Genomic DNA, 24682 nt, shown 5'->3' on the forward strand with positions numbered 1-24682 from the left:
CCCAGCTTGACCTAGGTATAAACTGTTTCATTTTGGGATTATAAGTGCTGTGGCATCCTATACATTTACTAGCTAGAGGACCAGATCCAGGATCTTTACATTTACTAGCTAGAGGACCAGATCCAGAAGAGTCCAGGTATAGCCAGTTTGGGTGTGGCTCACTCAGTGGCTAGAGGTAGCTAACTTGTGAGCCAGCAGAAACAATACAGACTGTGCACAGCCCAGGAGAGGAGCCAACTGTTCCAGTGCAGATAAGATACTAGTTTTTGGAAATACTGCTCTGTGTTTCATAATCCCTTTTTATTCTAGTATTATAATCTGTGGTTCCTTGATATTGGTTTGATTCTGTATAGAAAACTGCTCTGTGATTTCAAATCCCTTTCTATTCCAGTGTTGTATACTAATCAGTTTGGTTTCTTGATTATATTGTATACTAATCTGTTTGGTTTCTTGATATTAGATTGTTGTAAGATTCAAAAAAGCCAAAAAAAAAAGAAAAAAAAATTCCCAGTATCCCTCTAATTGTATAGCTGTCATGTAATCTGTTCCAAATTGGGATATAAGTGCTGTGGGATCTTTTACTAGCTAAAGGACAAGAAAGTGTCTTGCCCTACCCAGCTTGACCTAGGTATAAACTGTTTAACTCCCTCCCACCCTACCCCTCTGCCCACCCACCCCTAGGTTTGTATTTATAATGTAGTCATCCTAACTTCATAATAGGCAACCAGATAAATTAGTAAATTGATTATTCCTTAGGTGCACCAATCAAATAACTTACCTAAATGAGTACTATTCAATGCAACTGCTGTGGAGCCTTTATATTGAGGGTAATCATATGGAAACTTAAGGCTTGCCCCTTTTGTTCAAAACTCTCTACCTTGGAAAAGGAGCTGGATGACTTTAAAGCTGAATTAGCTTCAATAAAGAGAGTCTCAGCCACGGTACATTATTCAGGAAATAATTTCCATTTACCACTGAATAACCAAAACTCAAGAAAAAAGAGATTTACCGTGGGCTCAGGTAGGATAAGACCTGTAACCCACAGACACCCATTATTGAAAGCTGTGCAACCCACAACTCTATCCCACCACTCACACAGGCCATTAATGAACTTAAAAAGTATTACAGTGGGCTCTGGAAGAATAAGACCTGTGTTTCGTAGACACACACTGTATCAAGTGCAACAAGTACAAAATGCCTTCTCTGTATTAAATTCTGAAGAAGTCCTTGAGAAAAAGATTGAAATGTTATCGGAAAAGAGAGAAAAAACCCAATGCATACAGAAATTCCAAATCAGAAACCAAAGGAAAAAGCTCACAGTGATGGATGACTCTGTCATCAGAGGCATTAATATCTTCCCTTGCACAAATGCAAAGAGAAAAGTGGATAACAAAACTCAACTAAATAGGTCACAAAAGGAGTCCAGGAACAGCAGTAACCTGAGCAAAGAAAGCTGGAAAGCTATGAGCACAAATGCTCGTAGTTTGGGTAATAAAATCCCAGAGCTGCAAGCCCTAATGGTGGAGGCAGACATGGACGTTGTTGCTGTCACGGAAACATGGTTTACAGAATATCATGACTGGGATACGGCAATACCAGGCTATAACTTGTTAAGGAAGGACAGAGAGGATAGGAAAGGGGGAGGAGTGGCTCTATATGTCAGAAACAATATCCAAGCATCTGAGCTGCAAGGAAGATGGGGCAAAGAAGAAGCACTATGGGCCGACTTAAAAAAAGATGGGGCATCCATTTTTATTGGAGTGGTTTACAGGCCTCCAAACCAAAAGGAAGAGCTGGACAGAGATCTGATTGAAGACATCCACAGGATAGCAAAGAAAGGAGAAGTGGTGATCGTTGGAGACTTTAATATGCCAGATGTAGACTGGAGAATCCCATCTGCAGAATCTAATAATAGTAGAGAAATAGTAGATGCCCTGCAATTAGCTTTGTTCAAACAAATGGTAATGGAACCCACGAGAGAAGGAGCTATACTCGACTTAGTGCTCACTAATGGAGATAATGTCTCAGACGTCCAGGTGGGTGCCCACCTCAGCACCAGTGATCATCAAACGGTATGGTTTAATATCACAAAAAGGACACGGAAAAGAAGCACAAAAACCCAAGTTTTGATGTTCAAAAACACAGACTTTGATGAAATGGGGAAGTACCTGGAGGAAGAACTAAAAGGCTGGGAAAACGAGAGAGATGTGGATCAACAGTGGACCAATCTAAAAGGAGCAATCACCAAGGCAACTAATCTATATGTTAGAAAAGTAAAGAAAAGCAAAAGAAAAAAGAAACCTATCTGGTTCTCAAAGGAGGTGGCTGACAAAATAAAGGCTAAAAGAACAGCGTTCAAGAAATATAAAAGATCCCAAAAGGAGGAACACAAAGAAGAATATCTGGTAGAACTGAGGGAGACGAAGAAATTAATCAAGATGGCAAAAAGTCAAGCGGAAGAGAGGATTGCCAAAGAGGTAAAGAGTGGTAACAAAACATTTTTCAGATACATCAGTGAAAAGAGAAAAGTTCAAAGTGGTATAGTGAAATTGAAAGGTGGAAAGGATCAATGTGTGGAGAGAGACGAAGAAATGGCAGAAATATTAAATGAATACTTCAGTTCTGTGTTCACTAAAGAGGACCCTGGAGAAGGACCGACACTAGTTAACAAGAAACTGGAGGGGAATGGAGTAGATGTAACTCCATTCACAGTAGAAAATGTATGGGAAGAGCTGGTGAAACTGAAAGTGGACAAAGCCATGGGGCCTGATGAAGTTCATCCCAGAATACTGAGGGAGCTCAGAGATGTGCTGGCGGGTCCGCTGTGTGACCTATTCAATAGATCCCTAGAAACGGGAGTGGTGCCGAATGATTGGAGGAGAGCGGTGGTGGTCCCGCTTCACAAGAGTGGGAACAGAGAAGAGGCTGGTAATTACAGACCGGTTAGCCTCACTTCGGTGGTGGGAAAAGTAATGGAGTCACTGTTGAAAGAGAGAATAGTGAACTATCTACAGTCAGGAGAATTGATGGACCAGAGGCAGCATGGATTCACCATTGGAAGATCCTGTCAGACAAATCTGATTGACTTTTTTGACTGGGTAACCAAGGAATTGGATCGAGGAAGAGCACTCGATGTCATCTACTTGGATTTCAGCAAAGCTTTTGACACTGTCCCGCACAGGAGACTGGTGAATAAAATGAGAAGCTTAGGAGTGAGTGCCGAGGTGGTGGCCTGGATTGCAAACTGGTTGACGGACAGAAGACAATGTGTGATGGTAAATGGAACTCTCTCTGAAGAGAGAGCGGTTTTAAGCGGTGTACCGCAGGGATCGGTGTTGGGACCGGTCCTTTTCAATATCTTTGTGAGCGACATTGCGGAAGGGATAGAAGGTAAGGTATGTCTTTTTGCGGATGACACTAAGATCTGCAACAGAGTGGACTCGCCGGAAGGAGTGGAGAGAATGAGACGGGATTTAAGGAAGATGGAAGAGTGGTCGAAGACATGGCAGCTGACATTCAATGCCAAGAAGTGCAAAGTCATGCATATGGGGAATGGAAATCCGAATGAACTGTATTCGATGGGGGGAGAAAGGCTGATGTGCACGGAGCAGGAGAGAGACCTTGGGGTGATGGTGTCTAATGATCTGAAGTCGGCGAAACAATGTGACAAGGCGATAGCTAAAGCCAGAAGAATGCTGGGCTGCATAGAGAGAGGAATATCGAGTAAGAAAAGGGAAGTGATTATCCCCTTGTACAGGTCCTTGGTGAGACCTCACCTGGAGTATTGTGTTCAGTTCTGGAGACCGTATCTCCGAAGAGACAGAGACAAGATGGAGGCGGTCCAGAGAAGGGTGACCAAAAAGGTGGAAGGTCTTCATCAAATGACTTATGAGGAGAGATTGAAGAATCTAAATATGTACACCCTGGAGGAAAGGAGGAGCAGAGGTGATATGATACAGACATTCAGATACTTGAAAGGTTTTAATGATCCAAAGACAACGACAAACCTTTTCCATAGGAAAAAAATCAGCAGAACCAGGGGTCACGATTTGAAGCTCCAGGGAGGAAGATTCAGAACCAATGTCAGGAAGTATTTCTTCACGGAGAGGGTGGTGGATGCCTGGAATGCCCTTCCGGAGGAAGTGGTGAAGACCAGAACTGTGAAGGACTTCAAAGGGGCGTGGGATAAACACTGTGGATCCATAAAATCAAGAGGCCGTCAATAAAGAGTGGGTGGCTAGCCAGAATGACAGCTACTGCCTGGAGACAATACCCTTATTCAATAAACATACACATGGTTACTGTGACTCCAACATCGCTCTAAGCTACAACAGCAAGAGGAAATGTGGAAAAAAGGATTTGCACTCACAAAGTGGGGAGTAGCTGGCTTGTTACGGCGGTTACTACCCCAAACCAAATAAGCCTGATACTTCACTTTCAATGCATATCCAGCATAGCTCTCTGCTTCAACGGCAGGGGAGAAGAAAACCTGATACTTCACGCATATCCAGCATAGCTCCCTGCTTCAACAGCAGGGGAGAAGAAAAACTGATACTTCACGCATATCCAGCATAGCTCTCTGCTTCAACGGCAGGGGAGAAGAAAAACTGATACTTCACGCATATCCAGCATAGCTCTCTGCTTCAACGGCAGGGGAGAAGAAAAACTGATACTTCACGCATATCCAGCATAGCTCTCTGCTTCAACAGCAGGGGAGAAGAAAAAAGGATTCGCACTCACAAAGTGGGGAGTAGCTGGCTTGTTACAGCGGTTACTACCCCAAACCAAATAAGCCTGATACTTCACTTTCAATGCATATCCTGCTTCAACGGCAGGGGAGAAGAAAAACTGATACTACAAGCATATCCAGCATAGCTCTCTGCTTCAACGGCAGGGGAGAAGAAAAACAACCAATAAGGGCTGAACAACACAGTCTGGGTAAAACAAATAAGCATGGGTGTAGCTTGCTTATTGCGGCGGTTACTTCCCCTACTACCCATAACTAATCAAGCTTGATATTTCACTTGGTTGCAGCTCCATCACTGCTCTCTACATTAATGGTGGGGGTGGAAGGGAAATAGAACCAAAGAGCTAAGAGAAACAGATAAGTATGAGAAAAAAATGTGAAGCTTGCTGGGCAGACTGGATGGGCCGTTTGGTCTTCTTCTGCCGTCATTTCTATGTTTCTATGTTTCTATAATGACGCCTCCCTCCCACGTCCGCCCCGTTCTTCCTCTCACCTGACTGGCTGCTGCTGATGAGGTCATCACTCTGCGACTAATGACACCTCCCTCCCACGTCCGCCCCGTTCTTCCTCTCACCTGACTGGCTACTGCTGATGAGGTCATCACTCTGCGACTAATGACGCCTTCCTCTCACCTGACTAGCTGCTGCTGATGAGGTCATCACTCTGCGACTGCTGGATGGGCTGCCCCAGGCAAAGGAGAAAGGGTACTGGCATCATAGAGGCTGCTAGCACGCGGCTGTCTCCTCGCTCAGCCCAAACCTATTCCCCGCACAAGAGGAAATAAGTAGCGCGAGCTGGCAAAACTGCGGTAAGGAGGGGGAGTCACGTGAGAGCGCGCACAGCCTGGCGGAAGTGGCCGCTGCTGTAGACAGAGGGCAGGGGATATAACGCTGCTGAGATGAGACAGGAATGAGGTTTTTGGAGAGGGGCAGCAGGAGTCTGCCAGAGCCTCCCGACGAGAAAGGGAGCGGGGGACAGGTACTGGTATTCCGGGGAGAGAAGGGAGGTGAAGAGCAATCCCAGGGAGAGGAGCGGAGGGAGGAGGGGACGGGTATCCCGGAGAGGGGAGCGGAGGGAGGACGGGTATCCCTGAGAGGGGAGCGGAGGGAGGACGGGATGAGAATCCCGGAGAGAAGGGGACGGGTATCCTGGAGAGAGAGGGAACGAGCAAGCTGGAGGAGAGGTGTGGCGAGAGAGAAGTGGACCACTATGCTGGGGAAAAAAAAAAAGGGGGGGGGGGGCTGATATTCTGTGGAGTGGAGCCCAGGGGGAGAGGAGTCCTCCAAATTGAGAGAAGTCATTATTGGAGTACCACAGGGATCCGTACTGGGACCTGTGCTTTTTAACATATTTATAAATGATCTGAAAAAGAGAGCAGTGAGTGAGATGATGAGATTCACAAATGACCAAAATTATTCAACTTTTTTAAAACAGAAGTGGATTTCCAGGAAATGCAGAGACCTTGTTGGGACTGGGCATCTGAATAGCAGATGAAATTTAATGTGGAAAATAATCCTGAGTACAGGTAGTCAGTGCTGGGTTCTGTATTGGGAGTCACCACCCAGGAAAAGGAACTTGGAGCCCTTGTGGTGAGCCTTCATTGGGTCTCCCTCTATTCCCTGTATGTGCCAGAGATCTGCACTGGTTCTGTATATTCCCTGTGTCTGATCTTGGCTGGTGGTAAACTTTTACTGAGTGTATACCCTGTGTGTAATTGTGATCTGGACTGCCGAGAACCTTCATGATATGTTTCCTGTGTGTGTGATTTTGTCTGCATTGAGCCTTCATTGGCTATGTGATCTGGACTGGAGGTGAACCTTCGTTGGGTGTATTGCCTGTGTTTGTGTGTGATCTGGGCTGGCAGTGAACCTTCCTTGGCTGTGTTCTGTGCTGTGGGGTGTATTACGTGTGTGTGTTAGTGAGAGAGAGATCTGGACTAGTGGTGAAACTTTATTGGGTGTGTTGGTGTGTGTGCCATGTGTATGATCTGGGTTAGCGGTGAATCTTCATTGGGTATGTTCCCTGCATGTGTGTGTGCGTGCCTGAGCTCTTGTTATCATGTTTCCTTGCATAGTACAGTGATTCTCATCCTGCTCCTGCAAGCACACCTAATCAGTCAGGTTTCAGGATTATCGCAGTGAATATTCACAAGATACATTTGCATACCCTGTATCTCAAGTGTACACAAATGTATCTCATGCATATTCATTATGGATATATTGAAAAGTATATCATTTAGGTGTGCTTGCAGGAGAGGTTTGGGAAACACTGCTGTAGCATCTCCAATGTGATTTATTTTGCATCTATCTTGACAGAGTGAACCGCTCTTTTAAGCCAGGGCATGCTGAACATGATTTTAGGCTTAGATTTCTTGCTGGTGCTCTTCTTAATCCTTGCTTTATGCTAAAGGGAGCATTGTTTGTACATTGCTTTGTGCTAACTGAAAAAGTGATAAGCAAGTCAAATAAAAAGAAATGAAGGTTGCGATGGAGAAGGTACAGAGAAGGGCAACCAAAATGATAAAGGGGATGGAACAGCTTCCCTATTAGGAAAGGCTGAAGAGGTTAGGGCTGTTCAGCTTGGAGAAGAGACGACTGAGGGGGGATATGATAGAGGTGTTTAAGATCATGAGAGGTCTAGAACAGGTAGATGTGAATTGGTTATTTACTCTTTCAGACAATGAAAGGACTAGGGGGCACTCCATGAAGTTAGCATGGGGCACATTTAAAACTAATCGGAGAAAGTTTTTTACTCAACGCACAATTAAACCCTGGAATTTGTTGCCAGAGGATGTGGTCAGTGCAGTAAGTATAGCTGGGTTTAAAAAAGGATTGGATAAGTTCTTGGAGGAGAAGTCCATTGCCTGCTATTAAGTTCACTTAGAGAATAGCCACTGCCATTAGCAATGGTTACATGGAATAGACTTAGTTTTTGGGTACTTGCCAAGTTCTTATGGCCTGGATTGGCCACTGTTGGAAACAGGATGCTGGGCTTGATGGACCCTTGGTCTGACCCAGCATGGCAATTTCTTATGTTCTCTAAACCATTGCTATGAAAGCAGAGAGCAATGTTGGAGTTCAATCAAAAGTATCAGGCTTAGTGATTAAGGCAAGTAAGTGCTGCATCACCCCTATGTTATTTGTTTCCCAAACCATAAAAGTCAGGGCCCTTGTTGGCTGCTGTCTGAATCCAAATCACCTTTCCTCACTGCCGTAGAAGCAGAGAGCAATGATGGGATTGCATTAACTGTATCAAGGCTTATTTAAGGGTAGCGACTGCCACAACAGTTACCCCCAGGAGCCTCTTTTCTTTATTTCCATCCTCTAGTCTTTAGGGACCCACAGTGTTTATCCTATGCCCTTTTGAATTCTGGCACCATTTCTGTCTTCACCTCCTCCTCCGGAAGGGCATTCCCGGCATCCACCACCCTCTCTGTGAAAAAATATTTCCTGACATTGGTTCTGTGTCGTCCTCCTTGGAGTTTCATTTCATGACCTCTAGTTGTATTGATTTCTTTCCAGCGGAAAAGGTTTGATGATTGTGCATCATTAATCCTTTCAGGTATTTGAAGGTCTGTATCATATCCCTCTGCACCTCCTCTCCTCCTGGGTGCACACATTCAGATCCTTCAGCCTCTCCTCATAAGTCTTCCAATGCTGACCCCTCACCATTTTGGTCGCTCTTCTTTGGACCCCTCCATCCTGTCTTTATCCTTTTTGAGATAACAGCTCCAGTACTGAACACAGTACTCCAGGTGAGGCCTCACCAAGGACCTGTATAAGGGGATTATCACTTCCTTTTTCTTACTCTATATTCCTCTCTCTATGCAGCCCAGCATTCTTCTGGCTTTAGCTATCGCCTTGTCACATTGCTTCATCGCCTTCAGATAATCAGTCACTATCTCACCAAGGTCCCTCTCCCAGTCCTGTGCATTAGTCTTTCATCACTCATCACATACAGCTCTTTTGGATTGCTGCACCCCAGATGTAGGGCTCTGTACTTCTTGGCATTGAATCCCAGCTGCCAAATCCTCGACCACTCTTCAAGCTTTCTTAAATCACTTTTCATTTTCTCTACTCCTTCAGGCGTGTCCACTCTGTTGCAGATCTTAGTATCATATGCAAATAGACAAACTTTACCTTCTATCACTTCCATCAGGTACCTTACAAAGATATTGAACAGAATCTGTTCCAAAATCTATCCCTATGAAACTGCAATGAACACTGTTCTCTCTTCAGAGTAGGTTTCATTTACCATCACACGCTGTCTTCTGTCCATCAATCAGTTTGTAATCCAGGCCACCACATTGGCGCTCACCCCCAAGCTTCTCATTTTATTCACAAGCCACCTATGCAGGATTGTATCAAAAGCTTTGATGAAATCCAAGTAGATCTCCTCGAGTGCTCTTCCTCGATCCAATTCTCTAGTCAACCAATCAAAAAAATCAATCAGATTTGTCTGACAGGACCTTCCCTTGGTGAATCCATGCTGCCTCGGGTCCAGCAACCCACCGGATTGCAGATAGTTCACTGTCAATTTCTTCAGCAGGGTCTCCATTAATTTTCTCACCACCGAGGTGAGGGTAACCGGTCTGTAGTTTCCAGCCTCCTCTCCCTCCCACTCTTGTGAAGCGGGATCACCACTGCTCTCCTCCAATCACTCGGCACCACTCCCGTTTCTAGGGATCTATTGAACAGGTCACACAGCGGACCCTCCAGCACATCTCTGAGCTCCCTCAGTATCCTGGGATGAACCTCATCCGGCCCAATGGCCTTGTACACTTTCAGTTTTCCTAGATCTTCCCATTCATTCTCTTTTGTAAATGCAGTTTCTTCTACCCCATCTCCATCTATGGTCTTCTCAGCCAGCAATGGTCCTTCTCCAGGGTCATCTTTAGTGAACACCAAAGTGAAGTATTTGTTTAATATTTCTGCCATTTCTTCATCTCTCTCCACTCATTGATCATTTTTACCTTTTAGTTTCACTATACCACTTCGGACCTTTCTCTGTATCTGAAAAATGTTTTGTCACCTTGCTTTACCTTTTTGGCAATCCTTTCTTCCACCTGACTTTTTGCTTTCTTGATTACTTTCTTCGTCTCCCTCAATTTCACCAGATATTCTTCCTTGTGTTCCTCTTTTTGGGATCCTTTATATTTCTTGAACACTGTTCTTTTTGCCTTTATTTTATCAGCCACCTCCTTTGAGGACCAGATTGGTTTCTTATTTCTCTTACTTTTGTTTACTTTTCTAACATATATAGATTTGTTGCCTTTGTAATTGCTCCTTTTAGTTTGGCCCTCTGTTGTTCCACCTCTCCCATTTTCTCCCAGTCTTCTAGTTCTACCTCCAGGTATGTTCCCATTTCGACAAAGTCTATATTTTTGAAATTCAAAACTTGGGTCTTTGTGTGACTTCTCTGTATCTTATTTGTTATATGAAACCATACTGTTTGATGATCCCTGGTCCTGAGGTGGGCACCCACCCGGACATTAGAGACATTATCTCCATTAGAGTGAACTAAATCGAGTATAGCTCCCTCCCTCGTGGGTTCCATTACCATTTGTTTGAGCAGAGCCCCTTGCAGGGCATCCACTATCTCTCTACTACTGTTAGATTCTGCAGAAGGGATTCTCCAGTCTACATCTGGAAGATTAAAATCTCAAACAATCAACACTTCTCCCTTCCTTCTAACTTCAACCAGATCTCTGTCTAGTTCTTCTGTTAGAGTCAGAGGCCTGTAAACCACTCCAGTAAAAATGGATGCACCATCATCTTTTTCTTAGGATGGCCCATAATGCTTCTTCTCTAACCTACATTCCTTGCAGTTCAGTTGCCTGGATAATGTTTTTGACATAAAGAGGTGCTACTCTCCCCTTTCTATAAGAACATAAGAACATGCCATACTGGGTCAGACCAAGGGTCCATCAAGCACTGCATCCTGTCTCCATCAGTGGCCAATCCAGGCCATAAAAACCTGGCAAGTACCCAAAAACTAAGTCTGTATCCTCTGTCTTTCCTTAACAAGTTAAAGCCCAGTATGGCCATATCCCAATCATGAGAGTCCGCGAACCATGCTTATGTAACAGTAACAATGTCCGAGACCAGCTCTACCATTAGGGCCTGCAGGTCTGGGATTTTATTGCCCAAACTATGAGCATTTGTAGTCCATAACTTTCCAGTTTTTCTCCCTTGATTTATTGCACTTCCTGGGCACCTTTTCTGCTTTTTTAAGCTGATGATTTTGTTATTTTCTCTTCCCACTTCCTGTATTGCTTGGGGATGACATGGCAATTTCATTGACCATCTCCTGCCACCCCCATTCTTTAGTTTAAATGTCTGATAATATATGCTCTGAATTTCTCACTTAGCATCCTCTTTCTTGCTACTGACAAATGCAGGAAATCCTTACCATAAACCCTTTTACTGCTCCATACATGACCCCAGTCTCCAATGTGTCGAAAACCAGTAAACAGTTGAGATTCCTTGTAGCTGCCTCTCTCAGGAAGACCTGCAGACAGTGGCTTAATGTCTACTTCCAAATGCTGGTCTCTCCGCAAATGAAACCTACAGAGAGCCCCTCCCGCTGGACACCCTGGTAAAAAATTATAAACTTTTTTTTTTTTTTGTTTTCATTTTCAGCCTCAATACACACTTTAGGGCTTCTGTTCACAAGTAAAATAACCTCTCCCCCCCCCCCCCCCCCAGAAGACACAAAATATTACAAAAATCAGACAAGGAATATACTTAGCCCAGATATTTATTTATTTATAGGTTTTTATTTACCGACAACCGTTTACACATCGTGTTGGTTTACAGATAACTTAAAACTTTTTGGCAGTGCCATTACATAGAACATTTTGGCAGTGCCATTACAGTGAACAGTAAACTATGCATACAAGAGAAAAAAATGAACATATGGAAACTGGGTAACTATTTACAGGGAACAACTGTTCCTCAACCGGGGACGGATGAGGGAAAAGTCAGCAGGAGCACATTGTAAAGGTAATGCATGGAGAGCACTGTAAACAGCTCAGGAGGTCATCAAGGAGAAGGTTATTGAGAGAAAAAGTCAGCCGGAGCACATTGTAAAGGTAATACATGGAGAGCACTGTAAACAGCTCAGGAGGTCATCGGGGAGAAGGTTATTGAGAGAAAAAGTCAGCAGGAACACATTGTAAAGGTAATACATGGAGAGCCCTGTAAACAGCTCAGGAGGTCATCGGGGAGAAGGTTATTGAGAGAAATAGTCAGCAGGAGCACATTGTAAAGGTAATACATGGAGAGCACTGTAAACAGCTCAGGAGGTCATCGGGGAGAAGGTTATTGAGAGAAAGTCAGCAGGAGCACATTGTAAAGGTAATACATGGAGAGCACTGTAAACAGCTCAGGAGGTCATCGGGGAGAAGGTTATTGAGAGAAATAGTCAGCAGGAGCACATTGTAAAGGTAATACATGGAGAGCACTGTAAACAGCTCAGGAGGTTATTGAGAGAAAAAGTCAGCAGGAGCACATTGTAAAGGGTGATGCAGGGAATGCATTATACACAGCTTAGGGGGTCATCAGGAGGATGGTTGTTGAGGGAAGGGTAGGCCTGTAAGAATAGCCAGGTTTTTAGCTTTTTTTTTGAATTTGGGTGTAGATGTTTCAGTGCGCAAGTCTGGGGGCATAGAGTTCCACAGGGTGGGGCCGGCCAGGGAAAAGGCTCTGTTCATTGTGGAAATAAGTTTCGTGGATTTGATAGAGGGGGTGCGGAGGGTCCCTTGGATATGAGTAAGTAAATAATTTCAGATAGCTTGTAGCTGCCTCACAAGGAAAAAGTGCAAACATATAAAGCAAATGAAACCACATTTTCTGTCTGCATCTATCCTAGTGAAGAGCTTGTAGGTAAAACAGTTCTGGGTGGTTTTTAGGGACATCTCCTTTGGAAGGAAACGCGTTCCTCCTGTTAGCTCTGGCTGTCTGATTAATCGCATTAGCAGTTTGCTTGGGCTTTTCATCAGGGCTAGGGCTGTTGCAGTTTGCGGCACTTTCTAGCCTGGTAGCCATTCTGCTACTCTACAGGTCCTCATATAAGCACTTTTCTAGGGTTGGTGGGGTTTGAACCGCACTAATATTCTTCCTCCGTGTCCTGCAGAATTGCTTTTAATTTTAATGTCTCTCATTTTCGTTTTCTTTGCATCTTTGCAGCTTTTGAGCTTCATCTCTTGTTTTCAATTTGTTATTGGAGTGCATGCTTTGAAGGTGGTGTTTTGTTACTGCCGCATGTTTCAGCTTCAGATTTGGATTTTTCTCATTATTCTTGGCCTTCTCGATCCTTTGAATACTCGTCTTCCAGTGACACCTCTGCATGTGGTAACTTTTTCCCAGGCAGAAGTTAAATCATCTTCTCCTTTTCTGCTGGCTCTTTTTTGGTAAATATTTCACACTGCTCTTTTCAGTGATATCAGTAGATAGTGTTCCTTTTTGCAGATTATGGCCTCACTGATGTTACTTCAGCTGTCAGAATGAAAGTCCCGTGCAAGCTAACACTGCCCCTCTTTTGATGTGGGTAAATGTAGCCGAGCTGTAGTGACACTTGCACTTTTTTCAGAGGTAATCAGCTTTGAACATTATCCTCACTATGGGTTAACTTTTCTTCTGTTTCATCTCGTTGTTACAGATATCGTCTCTGGCTGCACGATGGGGACTTTGGTTCACAGCTTGACTTGCTTGCTTCAGGACTGTGGTGAGTGAATTACTGTAACATCTACTTTCCCCTTTTGCTGGCAGAATCTGACCAAAGATAAGGACCGAATGGTCCAAATTGCCCAATCTTTGCCTTAGACCCCAGATATCTGCTGTTGATCTATCTTTCCCTTTGTGTTCACATACAAAAGTTAAAAATGCAGAAAAAACAGAGGGTATGCACCACAGAAAATGCAAAAATATAAAAGAACACCTCTGTGATATAATCACTCTTGAACCTAACACTTCTTCACAGTTTAATGCTTATAATAAAATGTTTATGTAAACATAAGAAATTGCCATGCTGGGTCAGACTAAGGGTCCATCAAGCCCAGCATCCTGTGTCCAACAGTGGCCAATCCAGGCCATAAGAACCTGGCAAGTACCCAAAAACTAAGTCTATTCCATGTAACCATTGCTAATGGCAGTGGCTATTCTCTAAGTGAACTTAATAGCAGGTAATGGACTTCTCCTCCAAGAACCTATCCAATCCTTTTTTAAACACAGCTACACTAACTGCACGAACCACATTCTCTGGCAACAAATTCCAGAGTTTAATTGTGCGTTGAGTAAAAAAGAACTTTCTCCGATTAGTTTTAAATGTGCCCCATGCTAACTTCATGGAGTGCCCCCTACTCTTTCTACTATCCGAAACCTACTTTCCAACCAGTTTATAGAATTCTTCCTGCCTCTCCAGTTAGTTTGATCGGGAGCCCCACTGCTCACAGCCGCCTCCTCTTCAGACCACAAAATTCTACTTCCAGTGACTTACCACCCATTCATCCAAAGACCCTAGTCCTCCACTGTCCCCTAAGTTGTCTTGGTCCAGTCACCATTTTCCAGTGGGGTCCCCCTGCAGCTCCACAGGCATCCCATCCAACCTGTTTCTAGAGTTGCTGGACCGTAGCTCTCCACCCGAAGACTTAACATACTCCAGGTTTGTGGAGAAGGTGGTGCAAATGGCTCTCGATGTTCAAGCCAGAAAAGAGAGAGACCCCAGAGTGGAGGTTAAGGGGATTCTGGAAATCTTGGACATCTGGCTGAACCTTTAGCACTACTGACTCATCAGGAGTAGGATACCTTACTACTGAAGATATGGGAATCTCGCTTCTCGGTTTCTAAGGTAGCTCATAAGCTGGACCTCAGATATAGAGTCAAGAAATCACCAGGTTACAGCATAGTTTAGCTGTTGCATAATTCGATCATGGTGAAAAGTGTGATAAAGGTGAAGAAAACGAGACTACGAGAATACCCCATCTGGGAAAGACTACAATCGTTGTGCTGATTTCAGGAAGAAGATTTTTCAGGGCTCTATGTTGACTGCCAGAATCTCCCAGCATCAATTTTAGAACAAATATGGGCAAACAATTTTCTCCACAGTATACAAATCCTTTGACACTACAGCAAGAACTCTGGCTGTCTCCATTAGACACGACGTATGGCCTGACTAATGGCAAGCTCGATAAGGGAGAGGATATGTATGAAAAACTGGCCCATCTTCCCTGGCTGGGGGATAATTTGGTGAAAAAAAGGGAAACAGTCGCCCAGATAAAGGAACAAAATGTCACAGTGCAATCTGTCTATCTCAGCTGATGTGCACCTACCACCTAGAAGGCCTTACAAATCCTACAAAATGTGTGGAAAGAGACGAAGAAAAGGCAGAAATATTATACAAATACTTCAGTTCAGTATTCACTAAGGAAGACCCTGGAGAAGAACAGTTGCTGGTTAACGAAGCTGTGGATGGGGGCGGATTTAACGAAACCCCATTTATGGAAGAGAATGTATGGGAAGAGTTAGGAAAACTGAAAGTGGACAAAGAAATGGGACCTGATGAGGTTCATCCCGGGATACTGAGGAGGCTCAGAGACGAGCTGGGTGTGTCTGCTGAGAGACCTCTTCAATAGATCCCCGGGAACGGGAGTGGTGCCGAGTGACTGGAGGAGAGCGGTGGTGGTCCTGCTTCACAAGAGTGGGAGCAGAGAGGAGGCTGGGAATTACAGGTTAGTTAGCCTCACCTCGGTGGTGGGAAAAGTAATGGAGACTCTGCTGAAAGAGAGGAGAGGGAAGTATCTACAGTCTGGTGGGTTGCTTGATCCGAGACAGCACAGGTTCACCAGGGCAAGGTCCTGTCAGACGAATCTGATTTTCTTTGATTGGGTGTCTAGAGAATTGGATCAGGGAAGAGCACTCGATGTGATTTACTTGGTTTTTAATGAAGCCTTTGATTACGGTCCCACATAGAAGACTCATGAACAAAATGAGAAGCTTGGGAGTGAGCACCAAGGTGGTGGCCTGGATTACAAACTGGTTGATGACAGAAGGCAGCGGGTGATGATAAATGGAACCTGCTCTGAAGAGAGAACGGTGTTAAGTGGAGGGCCACAGGGATCATTGTTGGGACTGGTTCTGTTTTTGTGAGTGACACTGCGGAAGGGATAGAAGGTAAAGTTTGTCTGATTGCGGATGATATTATGATCTGCAACAGAGTGGACACGCCGGAAGGCGTAGAGAGAATGAGACATGGTTTAAGGAAGCTTGAAGAGTGGTCAAAGATATGGCAACTGGGATTTAATGCCAAGAAGTGTAGAGTCATGCATCTAGGATGCATTAATCCGAAAGAACTGTAATCAAAAGGGGGTAAAGTGCTGTTCTGCACGGAACAAGAGAGAGACCTTGGGGTGATAGTGCCTGGTGATCTAAAGATGGCGAAGCAATGTGACAAGGCAATAGCTAAAGCCAGAAGAATGCTGGGCTGCATAGAGAGAGGAATATCGAGTAAGAAAAGGGAAGTGATAATCCCCTCTGGAAATGACATTCTAGGGAGGACGACTCAGAATCAATGTCAGGAAATAATTCTTCATGGAGTGGTGGATGCCTGGAATGCCCTTCTGGAGGAGGTGGTGAAGACAAAAATGGTGCCAGATTTGAAAAGGGCATGGGATAAACACTGTGGATCCTTAAAGGCAAGAGGGAAGGGAATGAAGTAAACTGCTTGCATGGCGGTTACTACCCTTAACAAATAAGCCTTCATACCGTTGATGCAACTCCATCATAGCTCGCTGCTTCAACAACAGGGGGAAAAGAGGAATTGGATTCAGACAACAACCAACAAGGATATTGAACTGTAGAATCTGGGAAAACAAGCTTGGGGGGGTAACTTGCTTGATGTGGTGATTTCTACCGTTAACCAAAAAGCCTTATACTACTCTTCTGATGCAAATCCAACATTGCTGTCTGTATCAGCAGCAAGGGGGTAAAAGGAAATTGGACTAAAACAGTAACCCAACAAGAGCCCTGACCCTCATGGTCTGAGTAACTGATAAGTATGGGAAACTGATAACTATGGGAGCTTGCTGGGTAGACTGGATGGGTCACTATGTCCTTTTCTGCCATCACTTCTATGTTTCTATGTAAAAGACCATACTGTCCAAGACTATCTTATTGGCCATATCAACAGTACCATCTCCTACCATGACAGCTGCAATGACAATCGGCCCAACAGGTTCCCCCATGGGGGCACCCTAGGGAATGAAGGCAACAGAAACTGCAGCCACAACAACCATCTAGCAAACTGGGGCAGAGTTTTCGATCCTACCCGGCACTTGCTTCATCACAAGGGTCGTAGAAACATGATGGTAAAAAAAGACTGTATGGCTCATCCAATCGGCCAATCTGTCCAATTAATTTAGCATTATAATTCTCATCATTTTCTTAGAGATCTCATATTCATTGTTCACTGTAATTTCCTTTCTCAGTTACCTGTAAACCGACATGATGTGTCCTACGAATGCCAGTATATAAAAGCTATAAATAATAAATAATATTCCTTGAATTCAGATACTGTTTTTATCTCTACCGCTTCCACTGGAAGGCTGTTCCATGCATCCACCACCCTCTCTGTAAAGAAATATTTCTTAAAGTTATTCTTGGGACTACCCCCTTTCATCCTCATCTTGTGACCCCTTTTTCTAGAGCCTACTTTTCTTTGAAAAAGACTCGCCTCCTGTGCATGTATGTCTTTGAAATATTTGAATTTCTCTATCATAGATGTCCCCTATCTCTCACCTTTCCTCTAGCATATTCATGTTTAGATCTTTAAATCTATCCCTATATGCTTTAGAACAAAGACCACTTACAAATACCTTGCCAGGTTCTTGTGGCCTGGATTGGCCTCTGTTGGAAATAGGATGCTGGGCTTGATGGACTCTCAGTCTGATCCAGTAAGGCAATTTCTTATGTTCTTCTTATGTTCATAGCTATACAAGATATACCATTCTAAAGGAAGATTAGGCATGTTTCATACAGGGAGGATAAATTAATACAGGGAGACCACGTACTGGCTTCTTATGCAATGGAAACAAGGGATTATTTGCTGCTCTGTCGATTAATTGTGGGGATATGAGATGTCATAAAAGTGACAATACTGCAAGGTCGATTTAGTGTGTAAAAGAAACCTATAAAACATGCACATCATCTATGTAAGACTCATGCCAGAACAGAATGACAGAGAAGTAAGCAGAACAACTTGTGACCGGCAAAGCCACAGCTACGGAAGGACCTTGAGGGAACTGAAAAGCTGAGCAAAGGGGCAACCCACCGTGCAGACCAGAGGGCTGGGAGGACCTAAAAAAGATGGAAGCAGCACTGAGCCCAAGCAAACACTGCAGCCAGCGTCCAGACGACAGTGCGGCAGGGTCAGGATAACATGGGGGCAAAATGGGAAATAAGAAAGTCAGCTTGGATAAGGAGTGACATCCTGCGGGCGCTCAGGTCTGTATTGCTGACAGGTGAAAGATGTCCTTGGCTGGAGGGAAGGAGGCAGACGGGGGGTGGCCCCTGGTGCCCATGCATTGGCATCTGCTGTGGTGTTGTTCATTGTCTGCCTTGTCTCTGAATGACAGGAGATGCCGTTCTGGATGGAAGCAGGACTCTTACCCTGCTGACGCCCACCCTGCAGTACCTGACGCAGGTGTTTGAGCAGCACCTCCTGCCCCGGAACCAGGTGCACGGGTTCCAAGCACTTCCTTCCCATCCCGCTGAATCCGCAGCCATCCTGCAGGCCCAGTTCCTCTTCGACATGCTGCAGAAAACCCTGTCTGTGAAGGTGAATGAGGGCAGCAGGGAGTGGGAGGGGAGCCAGTAATGAAGCAGGGAACCTGCTTACAAGTCGTCCTGACAGGCGAGGGTGACTCTCTCTCCCATTTCCTCAGGTACCCACAAGGTGTAAGCTCTCTGAGGCAGGTACTCATTGCACCTGTGTTCAGTTTGTTGTAAAACCCTCCTGGTTTATGCTGCTGTAGGAATGCGGAAACATACAAGGGACAGGGAGAGAGAGCCCCTGAGAGGGGGAACTGGGGAGAGAGAGAGGAGAGACCCCCTGGAGGGTGAAGCAGGGGGAGAGAGCACATGGGGGTGGGGGAGTGGGGAGAGAGCTGGGAAGAGATACAGACCTAGAGGTAGAGAGAGAGGAGAGACCCCCCCTGGAGGATGAAGCGGGGAGAGAGAGAGCACATTGTGGGGGGGGGGGGGGGGGAGAGAGCTGGGAAGAGATACAGACCTAGTGGTAGAGAGAGAGGAGAGACCCCCTGGAGGATGAAGCGGGGAGAGAGAGAGCACATTGTGGGGGTTGGGGGGGGGGGGAGAGAGAGCTGGGAAGAGATACAGACCTAGTGGTAGAGAGAGAGGAGAGACCCCCCTGGAGGATGAAGCGGGGAGAGAGAGAGCACATTGTGGGGGGGGGGGGGGGGGGGAGAGAGCTGGGAAGAGATACAGACCTAGTGGTAGAGAGAGAGGAGAGACCCCCCTGGAGGATGAAGCGGGGAGAGAGAGAGCACATTGTGGGGGGGGGGGGGGAGAGAGCTGGGAAGAGATACAGACCTAGTGGTAGAGAGAGAGGAGAGACCCCCTGGAGGATGAAGCGGGGAGAGAGAGAGCACATTGTGGGGGGGGGGGGGGGGAGAGAGCTGGGAAGAGATACAGACCTAGTGGTAGAGAGAGAGGAGAGACCCCCTGGAGGATGAAGCGGGGAGAGAGAGAGCACATTGTGGGGGTGGGGGGGGGGGAGAGAGAGCTGGGAAGAGATACAGACCTAGTGGTAGAGAGAGAGGAGAGACCCCCTGGAGGATGAAGCAGGGAGAGAGAGAGCACATGGGGAGGTGGGGGGGGAGAGAGAGCTGGGAAGAGATACAGACCTAGTGGTAGAGAGAGAGGAGAGACCCCCTGGAGGATGAAGCAGGGAGAGAGAAGTGTTACTGTCCTTAGGAGGGGAGGAGGGAAAGGCTTGCAAGCCCCCACACCCCAGCGGTGGCAGGCGGGGAGAGACTTGTACCCCTCTTTAAGTTAAGGGGAGAAGAAAGAGGATTCCTGGGTCGTGGGGGCTCCTAGCTGGGGAGGTGAAGAATGACTTTGATTGTTTTGTGACGCTGGGCTCTGTTCCTTCTCCCTTCTCCTCAGCTTGTCCACCCTGTACGCTGTGGTCTGCTGGCTCCTCTCAACATCTTTCCCTTTAAGTCTCTCAGGTACTTGGAGGTAGGTTCTGCCGGCCTGGTGTGAGGGGTTAGGGGAAGGGGTGTGGGGATGGCCAGAGAACAAGAAATCTTTCATAAACAAAACATGGCAGCTAAGGTACAGCTCAGTAGTGTTCCTTCTCTCTCCCGGGCCTGGCTGGTTATACTCCCTTCCAGGGTCCTCCGGGCCTGGCTGGTTATACTCCCTTCCCAGGGTCCTCCGGGCCTGGCTACTTATACTCCCTTCCAGGGTCCTCCGGGCCTGGCTACTTATACTCCCTTCCCAGGGTCCTCCGGGCCTGGCTACTTATACTCCCTTCCCAGGGTCCTCCGGGCCTGGCTACTTATACTCCCTTCCCAGGGTCCTCCGGGCCTGGCTGGTTATGCTCCCTTCCCAGGGTCCTCCGGGCCTGGCTACTTGTACTCCCTTCCAGGGTCCTCCGGGACTGGCTGGTTATACTCCCTTCCCAGGGTCCTCCGGGCTTGGCTACTTATACTCCCTTCCCAGGGTCCTCCGGGCCTGGCTGGTTATACTCCCTTTCCAGGGTCCTCCGGGCCTGGCTGGTTATACTCCCTTTCCAGGGTCCTCCGGGCCTGGCTGGTTATGCTCCCTTCCCAGGGTCCTCCGGGCCTGGCTACTTATGCTCCCTTCCCAGGGTCCTCAGGGCCTGGCTGGTTATGCTCCCTTCCCAGGGTCCTCCGGGCCTGGCTGGTTATGCTCCCTTCCCAGGGTCCTCCGGGCCTGGCTGGTTATGCTCCCTTCCCAGGGTCCTCCGGGCCTGGCTGGTTATGCTCCCTTCCCAGGGTCCTCCGGGCCTGGCTGGTTATGCTCCCTTCCCAGGGTCCTCCGGGCCTGGCTGGTTATGCTCCCTTCCCAGGGTCCTCCGGGCCTGGCTGGTTATACTCCCTTCCTCCGGGCCTGGCTACTTATACTCCCTTCCCAGGGTCCTCCGGGCCTGGCTGGTTATACTCCCTTCCCAGGGTCCTCCGGGCCTGGCTGGTTATACTCCCTTCCCAGGGTCCTCCGGGCCTGGCTACTTATACTCCCTTCCCAGGGTCCTCCGGGCCTGGCTGGTTATACTCCCTTCCCAGGGTCCTCAGGGCCTGGCTGGTTATACTCCCTTCCCAGGGTCCTCCGGGCCTGGCTGCTTGTGCTCCCTTCCCAGGGTCCTCAGGGCCTGGCTGCTTATGCTCCCTTCCCAGGGTCCTCAGGGCCTGGCTGGTTATGCTCCCTTCCCAGGGTCCTCCGGGCCTGGCTGCTTATACTCCCTTCCCAGGGTCCTCCGGGCCTGGCTGCTTATACTCCCTTCCCAGGGTCCTCCGGGCCTGGCTGCTTATACTCCCTTCCCAGGGTCCTCCGGGCCTGGCTGGTTATACTCCCTTCCCAGGGTCCTCCGGGCCTGGCTGGTTATACTCCCTTCCCAGGGTCCTCCGGGCCTGGCTGGTTATACTCCCTTCCCAGGGTCCTCCGGGCCTGGCTACTTATGCTCCCTTCCCAGGGTCCTCAGGGCCTGGCTACTTATGCTCCCTTCCCAGGGTCCTCCGGGCCTGGCTGGTTATGCTCCCTTCCCAGGGTCCTCCGGGCCTGGCTGGTTATGCTCCCTTCCCAGGGTCCTCCGGGCCTGGCTACTTATGCTCCCTTCCCAGGGTCCTCCGGGCCTGGCTGGTTATGCTCCCTTCCCAGGGTCCTCCGGGCCTGGCTGCTTATGCTCCCTTCCCAGGGTCCTCAGGGCCTGGCTGCTTGTGCTCCCTTCCCAGGGTCCTCCGGGCCTGGCTGCTTATGCTCCTTTCCCAGGGTCCTCCGGGCCTGGCTGCTTGTGCTCCCTTCCCAGGGTCCTCCGGGCCTGGCTGCTTGTGCTCCCTTCCCAGGGTCCTCCGGGCCTGGCTGCTTGTGCTCCCTTCCCAGGGTCCTCCGGGCCTGGCTGCTTGTGCTCCCTTCCCAGGGTCCTCCGGGCCTGGCTGCTTGTGCTCCCTTCCCAGGGTCCTCCGGGCCTGGCTGGTTATGCTCCCTTCCCAGGGTCCTCCGGGCCTGGCTACTTATGCTCCCTTCCCAGGGTCCTCCGGGCCTGGCTACTTGTGCTCCCTTCCCAGGGTCCTCCGGGACTGGCTACTTGTGCTCCCTTCCCAGGGTCCTCCGGGACTGGCTACTTGTGCTCCCTTCCCAGGGTCCTCCGGGCCTGGCTACTTGTGCTCCCTTCCCAGGGTCCTCCGGGCCTGGCTACTTGTGCTCCCTTCCCAGGGTCCTCCGGGCCTGGCTACTTGTGCTCCCTTCCCAGGGTCCTCCGGGCCTGGCTACTTGTGCTCCCTTCCCAGGGTCCTCCGGGCCTGGCTACTTGTGCTCCCTTCCCAGGGTCCTCCGGGCCTGGCTACTTGTGCTCCCTTCCCAGGGTCCTCCGGGCCTGGCTACTTGTGCTCCCTTCCCAGGGTCCTCCGGGCCTGGCTACTTGTGCTCCCTTCCCAGGGTCCTCCGGGCCTGGCTACTTGTGCTCCCTTCCCAGGGTCCTCCGGGCCTGGCTACTTGTGCTCCCTTCCCAGGGTCCTCCGGGCCTGGCTACTTGTGCTCCCTTCCCAGGGTCCTCCGGGCCTGGCTACTTATGCTCCCTTCCCAGGACCAGAATCCCCTGCTGATTCAGCTTAAGGTGGAGCGGGCCAGATCTCCGGAGCCGGTCCTTTAAGGAGTTCTGGGCGTTTCTCCTGTATTATGGGGGACCTGGGAGATTGCACTTTGGGGAGGGCTCTTGGGCACTAGGAGGAGGAGCTTGAGGGAGAAGCGGGGGGGTGTTTGGGGTATAGAGGGCTGGGGTGGATGCTGGGCTCTGAGGTGCTGAGTTTCAGGGCTGTTGGGGGGGGGGGGGTGTGGGTGGGAGTAGTAAGTGGGCTTTGGTATGCTGAGGGTAGGATGCTGGAGTATGGATGTTGTGCTGTGACATTTGCCCCCTTCTCTCAGGGAGAAGCGGGGGGTGTTTGGGGTATACAGGGCTGGGGTGGATGCTGGGCTCTGAGGTGCTGAGTTTCAGGGCTGTTGGGGGGGGGGGGGGGGGGGTGGGAGTAGTAAGTGGGTTTTGGTATGCTGAGGGTAGGATGCTGGAGTATGGATGTTGTGCTGTGACATTTGCCCCCTTCTCTCAGGGAGAAGCGGGGGGTGTTTGGGGTATACAGGGCTGGGGTGGATGCTGGGCTCTGAGGTGCTGAGTTTCAGGGCTGTTGGGGGGGGGGGGTGTGGGTGGGAGTAGTAAGTGGGTTTTGGTATGCTGAGGGTAGGATGCTGGAGTATGGATGTTGTGCTGTGACATTTGCCCCCTTCTCTCAGGGAGAAGCGGGGGGTGTTTGGGGTATACAGGGCTGGGGTGGATGCTGGGCTCTGAGGTGCTGAGTTTCAGGGCTGTTGGGGGGGGGGGGGTGTGTGGGTGGGGGTAGTAACTGGGCTTTGGTATGCTGAGGGTAGGATGCTGGAGTATGGATGTTGTGCTGTGACATTTGCCCCCTTCTCTCCCTTTCTCTGATTTTAGCTTCGATGCGTCCCTTTGCAGTGCCTCCAAGGTCTAAGGTCTATTTATTCGCAGCTTGAGATCTTAATCTGCTCCAAATGTATCATCACGTTAATGGTGAGCTTTCTTTTGTGTTTTTTCTGACTGCAGAGTTGATAGCCCTCCCTGCATCCCTGGAAACCACCTCCTAGCTTTCTTCCATCCTGCGTGCAGGCCCCTCTCCTCTCCTGCACTCTTCCTCCCTGTACCATGTTCTCTTTTTTTCCCTTTTGTGCGTGTCTAGCATTCATAGTCTTCTCTGGATGTGTTATCTCTCTGTCTGGGGTGCTTGAGAGCCTGGAAGGTCTTGGTATTGGCCATGTTCTGCGAGTCTCGGCAGTGGGCATGTCCTCTTATTTGGATCAGCTTATCCTGGCTCTTGCTTTCATTGCTATGCTGACACAGTTCTTTCTCACATCTCTCTACTCTGTGTCAAATCAGCTTTCTTTCTGCCTTTCCCACTTCCTCCGTCCCCAAGCAGGGCTGAATTAGTCATTATGCATGGGGATGACGTCATTTGATGGTCTCGAATGGACCTTTCTCTCCTAACTCAAAGAGCTTTTGCTCTACTCAGCATGCGAGGGACTTACCATGTGACTCTGCTTCATGACACTCTCAGTCTTCTTTCTTTTTTCCAAGCCTTCTCTAATCTGTTTGGTAATTTGTAGTTCCCTGTAGGTACCCGGATCAGTCCAGACTCCTGGGTTTTGCCTCCCTGCCAGCAGTTGGAGACAGAGAAAGTTTTGCAGGCACCGCCTCTTAACCTGGTGTGGCACCTGCAGCTCCTCAGTATTTCTCTGTCTCCAGCAGATGAGGAGGTGCAAAACCTGAAAAGAAGACGAGAGATAGGAAACGAGGAAAATGAGAAGGAGAACTTCCTCCCAGGAGATCAGCAGGTCCTGGTGGGACCATCCCTCCTGGTTGTAGAGGTGGATGAGCAGGGGTTGGGGACCCTTGATTGCTCGCTGAATCACGCCAGAGGTGAAAGCTGGTGGTCCCCTTCCCTCACCTCCAGGAGGATTGGGAGAAGACTCTGCCACCCTTCAGACAGGGAAGTTAACAAATTTCTGTCTCTTTCATAAAGTTTAAAAAAAAACAAACTCAGGAGAGAGTGCATTTGTTTTCTTTTTGTCTGCCTGTCGGTGGTGGCAGAGTAAGGTGAGCCGAACAAGG

General features: G+C 48.1%; 1 protein-coding gene across 2 annotated transcripts in view; it reads left to right on the plus strand.

Annotated features, from left to right (window-relative positions):
* The first annotated feature begins 5376 nt into the window (after nucleotides 1–5376).
* Nucleotides 5377–24682, plus strand: part of STK11IP (serine/threonine kinase 11 interacting protein) — a 272418-nt gene continuing 253112 nt past the window's right edge. Inside the window, exons 1-5 of one of the 2 annotated variants that reach the window (XM_029604968.1) lie at nucleotides 5377–5555; nucleotides 13409–13474; nucleotides 18378–18580; nucleotides 19930–20004; nucleotides 23492–23587. In XM_029604968.1, the coding sequence (XP_029460828.1) occupies nucleotides 13429–13474; nucleotides 18378–18580; nucleotides 19930–20004; nucleotides 23492–23587 (420 nt within the window). In that variant the 5' untranslated portion in view covers nucleotides 5377–5555; nucleotides 13409–13428. Of the gene's footprint in view, nucleotides 5556–5607; nucleotides 5726–13408; nucleotides 13475–18377; nucleotides 18581–19929; nucleotides 20005–23491; nucleotides 23588–24682 lie in introns of those variants that run through there. The other variant, XM_029604969.1, reaches the window with a different exon arrangement.

This window comes from Rhinatrema bivittatum, chromosome 6 (assembly GCF_901001135.1).
Source record: "Rhinatrema bivittatum chromosome 6, aRhiBiv1.1, whole genome shotgun sequence".
Classification (NCBI taxonomy): domain Eukaryota; kingdom Metazoa; phylum Chordata; class Amphibia; order Gymnophiona; family Rhinatrematidae; genus Rhinatrema; species Rhinatrema bivittatum.